At 39.1% G+C, this 7,848-nt stretch overlaps 1 protein-coding gene across 1 annotated transcript; it reads right to left on the bottom strand.

Moving 5' to 3' along the window:
• Positions 1–4,078: 4,078 nt before the first annotated feature.
• Positions 4,079–7,511, bottom strand: enkur (enkurin, TRPC channel interacting protein). The gene is made up of 5 exons (XM_064948866.1): positions 7,316–7,511; positions 6,893–7,038; positions 6,574–6,806; positions 6,240–6,386; positions 4,079–4,444 (listed from the first exon to the last, which is right to left on the bottom strand). Exons 1-5 carry the CDS (start codon positions 7,393–7,395, stop codon positions 4,271–4,273), a joined length of 780 nt encoding a protein of 259 aa, XP_064804938.1. The 5' UTR covers positions 7,396–7,511; the 3' UTR covers positions 4,079–4,270.
• Between the last annotated feature and the right edge of the window lie 337 nt (positions 7,512–7,848).

Here is a 7,848-nt window from a genome sequence, read left to right as displayed (position 1 = left end):
AAGAGCAAATTATTCGGAACAAATGTTGATTTAAAAAAGGAGTGCAGGCTATGTATGTTCTGGCCCACCGACCATTGGCTCAGAAGAAATTTGGCCCGAGGCCAAACCTAGCTGAAGAACCCTGATATATAATATGTCTTATAGAGCCTTAACATAAGTCCACTCAAGTTTCTTCAACTCTTCTGACTGTGATTAGGGTGTGGAAACGGTCGTGTTGTGCAGCGCCATATTTTCCTAACGGAGTGGCACAGTGGTCTAAGACATCGCAGTGCAAAATGCATTGCTACAGGTGCTGGTTCGATACCCATGCCAACCGGGAGACCCATGAGGCGACGGTGGGCTTTTGGTTTCTCTCATTCTAAAAACAGAAATAAATCATTCTAAATAACAAACTGGCTTTAACTTCTTGACACTACCCATCCCTGTCGTGGGATCATTTTCGTCAGCAACAGCTGAATAGCATAGCGCAACAGTCAAATAATATTACAAAAAATATGCATATTCATTAAATCACAAGTGCAATATTGCAAAACACAGCTTAGCCTTTTGTTAATCCACCTGTTGTCTCAGATTTTGAAATTATGCTTTACAGCAAATGCAATCCAAGCGTTTGTGTAAGTTTATCGATAGCATAGCATTATGTACACTTAGCATCAGGAAGCTTGGTTACGAAAATCAGAAAACCAATCAAATTAACCGTTTACCTTTGATGATCTTCGGATGTTTTCACTCACGAGACTCCCAGTTACACAACAAATGTTCCTTTTGTTCCATAAAGATTATTTTTATACCCAAAATACACACACAGTAGACTGTATCACTTAAAGTTGCTCTATGGATTGTAATTAACTTCTCTAGGGTACGTGGGACGGTAGCGTCCCACCTGACCACATCCAGTGAAATTGCAGAGCGCCAAATTCAAAAACAGATATACTCATATTTCAAATTCATAAAACATACAAGTGTTAAAAAATATGAACTTTTTGTTAATCCAGCCGCTGTGTCAGATTTCAAAAAGGCTTTATGGCGAAAGCAAACCATGAGATAATTTGAGGACAGCTCCCAGCAGACAAATCATAACAAACCAGCCAAGAAATAGTAGCCACAAAAGTCAGAAATAGCGATAAGATTAATCACTTACCTTTGATGATCTTTGTATGGTTGCACTCACAAGACTCCCATTTACTCAATACATGTTCGTTTTGTTCGGTAAAGTCCCTCTTTATATCTAAAAACCTTTTGTTCAGTAATCCACAGGCTCAAAGGCAGTCACAACAGGCAGACGAAAAATCCGAACAGTTCGTATCAGTAAAGTTCGTAGAAATATGTCAAACGATGTTTATAATCAATCCTCAGATTGTTTTTAGTCATAATAATCAATAACATTTCAACTGGACAAAAGCTTTGTAAATATAAAAGGTAAACAAGAAAGGCATACTCTCGGTCGCACGCATGAAAAACCTCTGGAACAGCAGTTTCCACTCATTCAGACTGGTCTTATTCCGTAATTTTTCAGAATACAAGCCTGAAACAATTTCTAAAGACTGTTGACATCTAGTGGAAGCCATGGGAAGTGCAATTTGAGTTCTAAGTAATTGGAATCTGTATAGGCAGTCTATGGGAAACTGACATTATTTTAACAGTTTTGGAAACTTTAGAGTGTTTTCTATACAAATCTACCATATCATATCCTCGCTTCTGGGCCTGAGTAACAGGCAGTTTACTTTGGGCATGCTTCTCATCCAGATGTCAAAATACTGCCCCCAAAGCCATAAGAAGTGTTAACATTGTTCTGAACACTTCCAAAACAAAGGTAATGTGGTAATTGTAAGAATGCCCTTTCCCCACAGGTGTTATTACTAGCTCTGAGGGTTTGGAGCTTGAGGTAGTCACCTCATACAAGTACTTGGTAGTATGGCTAGTATGGCACTGTCCTTCTCTCAGCACATATCAAAGCTGAAGGCTAAAGTTACATCTGGACTTGGTTTCCTCTATCGTAATCGCTCCTCTTTCACCCCAGCTGCCAAACTAACCCTGATTCAGATGACCATCCTACCCATGTTAGATTATGGAGACATAATTTATAGATCAGCAGGTAAGGGTGCTCTCGAGCAGCTAAATGTTCTTTACCATTTGGCCATCAGATTTGCCACCAATGCTCCTTATAGGACACATCATTGCAGTCTATACTCCTCTGGAAACTGATCATCTCTGTATACCCGTCGCAAGACCCACTGGTTGATGCTTATTTCTAAAACCCTCTTAGGCCTCACTCCCCCCTATCTGAGATATATACTACAGCCCTCATCCTCCACATACAACACCCGTTCTGCCAGTCACATTCTGTTAAAGGTAGTTCCTGCTTCTGAGCCGGCCTGTCAGAGTAGAGACTGGGCGTGGTTTAAACTCACCCAGCCTATCGTTGATTGTTGGCGCACAAGCTGGTCCTAGCCCCCGGGTGCTTCAGCGGTCAGTCGTTGCAGTTGTGTAGAATATCTATGCGCCCATGCTCGATACAGTTATCTCACACCTGGCTCCTGTTATCTAACAAAATACCGTTTGTTCTCGCAACACTACGTTCTGAATGTGCCCCCACAACTCATTGCACAGTTCCTGTCTTCATGTTATTCTGTATTTTTCCATCACGAGAAAGGCCCATGGCCCTGAAACTGTTAACAATGTCTCAAGTCAGCTATGTTGCATAACACATATACCCACACAAGCCAACAGCAAATAATTTTCCATCACATATGATATGGTAAGGGCTATAGTGTATAACACAGAACCTCACAAACCACTAAAGGAAGAAAATAGGTATTTTTCGTTAAAAATGACATTCAAGACAATAGTGATGTGGTGTTCCAAAAAAGCTTAGTTCTGAAGTTAATCATGTTAAATGATAACTTTACTTTCTTATTCTGTCCCTTACCTTTTTCACTTTTTAAGGAAAGATTCCTGGTGCAATTTTAGGCTGAAACTGGTCATATTGAAGTCATTAGTGTGACTAAAAACAGGTGGTTGTTGTATTACAGTCATTCTGAATAGACCACTAAATGTCACAATTAGACATCCACAGGGATGGACAATAAGCTGCATGTGATATGCTGTAGTTTTCCTGTAGGCACAGTTGCTACAAAGGAAAAGTGACTAATTTGGGTCAAGAAAATTTGGAAAAGCACCAGATAAGTATTTGCTCATTTAGGCTCTTGTATAATGACCTTTAAGGATTATATCATGAACATAGCATGTAGTAACAGTAGGGCTAGGCCAGCAGGACACATGTCAACAACTTCCGGTGAAGTTGGAGGGCGCGCAATTCAAATTAATAATCATACAAATTATGGATATTAAACACGTAGGTACATACAAGTGTCTTCACTTGGTTAAAAAGCTTAAAATCCTTCTTTGTAACCCAAAAAGTCAGTTTAATTGGCGCCATCGATTTGTGTAATCCACTCGTTCAACATGTAGAGAAAGGAATCCAAAACTTTGTTAAAACATGTCAAAATACGTTTCCATGTAATCCTCAGGTACCCTAAAATGTAATTAAACTATAATATTTCATAGGGAAAGAAGTATGTTCAATAGAAAAGCTAAATTAGCAGGTGCACGTCCCCTTCGCTGAGCGCTGATTTCCAACTCTGACTCCCAGTACCAAAACTCAGAATTCTTCCTCGTTTTCAAAGAAACAAGCCTGAAACCTTGAACAAAGACTGTTGACATCTAGTGGAAGCCATAGAAATTGCAATCTGGGAGCTGGATTTGGATATGACCCTATTACGTTCCATTGGAAGAGCATGGGCTCTCAAAATTATTTTAACATTTCTACAAACTTCAAAGTGTTTTCTATCCAATGGTACCAATTATATGCATATGCTGGCTTCTGGGCCTGAGTAACAGGCAGTTTACTTTGGGCACGTCAGTCAGACAGGAAGTGGAGAAAAATAGACCCTCGCCTTTAAACAGCTCATAAGCAGACCTTCAAAAACGCATTTACCATAGTGAATGAACAAATAAACAAAAACAGCACATCAAATACTGACGTGTTGTGTTTGAGATTAAATAACATCAGAAGATCTTAAAATATAGTGCAGAGTTTATTTAGTTTTCCAAAACAAAGTGAAATCATAGACAGGGGTAATGAGAGTTATATGACTATTTTCCAGACAATTTCACATCTAGCATTTATAGGGCAGTAGTTTTTTTCTTCACTGAATATCTGTTTACAATGTATTTGCCATTTGACACTAAAGAAAAGAGGTGTCGTGTGTTAGTTGTTGGCGATGAATATAGTCTTGTATCTCTCGATGAGGTCAATGTCCCTCTCCAGCTGCTTCATCTCTAGCTCCAGACGCTCCTTGCGGTACTTCTTAGGGGTGGTGTCCGTGACAACAGAGAGTCCCTGGTACTGATGGTGCAGCTCCCCCCAGTTCATCTTCAAGCCCTGGACAGATGATGATCCATCAATCACACAGGCTAAGAAATGATCTTTCCATTATTGCTCAGGAACAATGAATTATCAATGAGCCTGTGTATGTCAGCGTAATATTTATTCTCTGGAATACTAATTACCCCACCAAAGACAGCTTAAAAAAAGTATACTTGGCCATAAGAGACTATATATGGGCAAATAAAACTTGTAGAATAAAAATGAATGTTTTAAAACTTCCTAAGTTAGAGGGTGGTTTTAAGTGTCTATTTTCTAAGGATAAAGCTAAGAACATTAACAACTTCATAGTTAAGAACACTATAACAATATGGAAGAAAATGAAATGTATTCTACAATAACCAATATCACTTCCTAAAAACACAACCTTATGGAACAATCCAATAATAAATTGGTCCACATGGAAAACTAAAGGCATAAATGACATGGTAATATCAAAATGCATTTATTTCCATGACATAATTAAAAAGTAATTTTGGACTGACCAATGTAGATATTTTCAAATACATGCAACTTAACGTTTCATACCAAGAAATTTAATTTTGAAATATTTTGGACATCAGAGTAATCTTGAGGGAACCCTATTTGAGTTAGAAAAGGATATTCATATGATAGGTAAGATATATAAAATCTTGCAGAGAGCCTATCCAACTGACAATCTCTTAGAAAAAAGATAAACTACTGGAACCAAGACATAAATAACTGATAATAGCACATGATGGAGGAAATGTGGCAGTCATGTCTTAATTAAGTATAAAACTAACAATGACTCAATTAATACATGCCTTCTCAGAAAGTTATGGGTGGTGTTAGAAAGTTGGCTGTCAGAAGTATTACAAGGTACATTTACATTTAATCCGTCTGTCTGCATATTTCAAGACATGGCATATGAGGGTGCAGTGAGATACCTGTATACTTAACTGGAAATCAACCAATCCTCCATCGTTAACACAAATTACTACATGGAACTCCATTCCACATCAAGCAACTGACCAAAGTAGTAAAATTAGATTAAAAAAAAAACAGATTAAAAAACACCTTATGGAACAGCGGGGACTGTGAAGCAACACAAACATTGGCGCGCACACACACACACGATAACATACACACTATACATACATATGGATTTATTACTGTAGATATGTGGTAGTGGTGGAGTAGGGGCCTGAGGGCACACAGTGTGTTGTGAATGTATTGTAATGTTTTTAAAATTGTATAGACTGGCTTCATTTTGCTGGACCCCAGGAAGAGTAGCTGCTGTTTTGGCAGCAGCTAATGGGGATCCATAATAAATACAAATACAAATGATTTATTATCCAAATGTTGAAAGTGAGTGGGCGATGGAGAGAAACAAAATGGTGCAGTTTGAGGCCATGTGGCAGAGTGATGACGCACTGGAGATGGGGGTGTGAGTAGGTGGGTCTGGGCAGGGGTGATGTTGTGGATGTTTGTATGCTTCTGTATGTTGACGTTTGTATGAGTATGTTTCGTATTTTTTTATATTTTTTATCATAAATAAAATATATATTTGTTTGAATAATCGTAATCCCCATCCGTGTTCCAAAAATTAACAGACACAAATCTTACCCCTCTTACCCCTCTCACACCCTTCATTCAATTTGAATATATGCTGGTGCTTTGTACGCCTATTTATCATTTGATACATTGTTCAAATATTGAATCTTATCTAAATGACTAATCAACTAAACTACATACATGAATGTAATGAAACTTTATGAATAATTCTAGGTCAGATTCTATTGGCTTGGTTCTAAGGACCTAAGTGGTTTACCTGTAGGATGTTGTTTCGCTCATCCTCAGAGAGCTGTTTCATGGTGCCCTGTCTCATGCGTTCCTTGACAAAGCTGTCATACTCATCCTGAGCCCTCCTCACCTCCTCAGTGCGATGCTGCAAGTACTCTGGGGTCTTCCCAAAGTCCTAGGGATGGGATGGGAAAATAGTTATGTTGGGCTCCTCTTCAGTTCAGTTAAAATAGGTTGAGTGTCTTTGTGCAATAAGCATATAAGTATCTTTCTTTGAATAGCAATCTAAATTTTGGACAAATTCACTACCTGCTTGACAGACAAAGCAAAAGCACTATTTGCATATGTAATGATAAATTCACCTTTTTCTTGATGTACTTTGGGAGTAGTCCTGAATTTTCCATGAGCTGTTTGTCTCCAGTTTTAGTGTCGGCATAGATAGGCTGTGGCTTTTTTGGCACTGCCATGATGTTCTCAAAGGCGTTTGTCTTTACAAAGTCCTTTTTGGTGTGAATGCCCATAAGTGGGTTGTCTGCTTTGGCAGGTATTTGTGGTTTTTTGAAAGTCTCATCATCCAAATATGAAAATGGTTGCTCTAAGGGTATAACAACATAGACACAGAGTTAGGAAATGACCTCCAAACAAATTGATATTGAGATGTAATCTCATCCTATTGCTTACTTTCAGGAAGTTTGGGTTCCTTGGAGTGCTTGAGCAGATATTTCTCTGGAGAGGGCAAGTCTACTTTTACTGGTCCCATAGTCTTGTTGGTAGGCTTATTCAGCATTTTCTCATGCTTAACTTGTGCCCTAAACTTTGACATATACCTTGACAATGGAATAAAAAAGACAAGATTGATAGATTATTACAGGACATGGCATGAGTCAGAAGCTATCTTTTTTACTGTGCAGGTTGTGGCAACAAAGTGTCTCTATACATTCCCAATACACAGAAACATAGGCTACATAAATATATGTGGCTAGCTGGGTACAGTAAAAATGCCATCGGCTGTGTACGGTGCAAATAAATTTAGCTAGCTACAATGTAGCCTACATACAGTTACATTGTTAGCTAGCTACGTTTGCTAGCTATAGGCAGTCATACCTTGGTGGTTTCTCTATTTTAACCTCCTCCCTTGGAATAAGGTTGTAAATACTTTCTGTTGGATACATAGTGGTCGACATATTTCTGGAATATGCACTGTTTTTCTGAGAAGCAAATAATAGCTAGCTCGTCACCTCTAGCCGGCTCTACGTTCCAATTTCTGGAATGTTTTGTTTGACAAGTTCCCTGGGCAACAGTTGCTGGGCAACTGTCGCGGTTTGATTGCGACATCAGCATCAACGTGCTTCAATCGAAGGGGGCGTTTGTAAATTCGCTATGGCTGTCTACTCCGATGTCAGAGCACTCCCGTCTGAGCGTGGCAGAGCGCAGGATAACTGACCATCAACATGCTTCGAATATGGCCGGGGCCATTAAACGTCGGGGGAAAAAGCGTAATTAAATTGTTGACAGAAGCACAGTTACAGTCACCAACGCTCTGGATAACATGAAAACCCCCTAACCAGCTCTGCTGGGCGAGTAAAATGGTCCGACTGAGGTGTTCTCTCATTTTTTTTCTGGAAGTTACTAGCAAG

Source organism: Oncorhynchus masou, chromosome 30 (assembly GCF_036934945.1).
Source record: "Oncorhynchus masou masou isolate Uvic2021 chromosome 30, UVic_Omas_1.1, whole genome shotgun sequence".
In the NCBI taxonomy this organism is placed as follows: domain Eukaryota; kingdom Metazoa; phylum Chordata; class Actinopteri; order Salmoniformes; family Salmonidae; genus Oncorhynchus; species Oncorhynchus masou.
This window is presented reverse-complemented; position numbering and strand designations above follow the sequence as displayed.

Bases quoted from the DNA above. Each gene is read 5' to 3' on its own strand.
- enkur (XM_064948866.1), bottom strand. From the start codon at position 7,395: ATGTCGACCACTATGTATCCAACAGAAAGTATTTACAACCTTATTCCA. The intron at 7,039-7,315 runs GTATGACTGCCT...TCCATTGTCAAG, and splicing joins AAAATAGAGAAACCACCAAG to GTATATGTCAAAGTTTAGGG. The intron at 6,807-6,892 runs GTAAGCAATAGG...TTATACCCTTAG, and splicing joins GGAACCCAAACTTCCTGAAA to AGCAACCATTTTCATATTTG.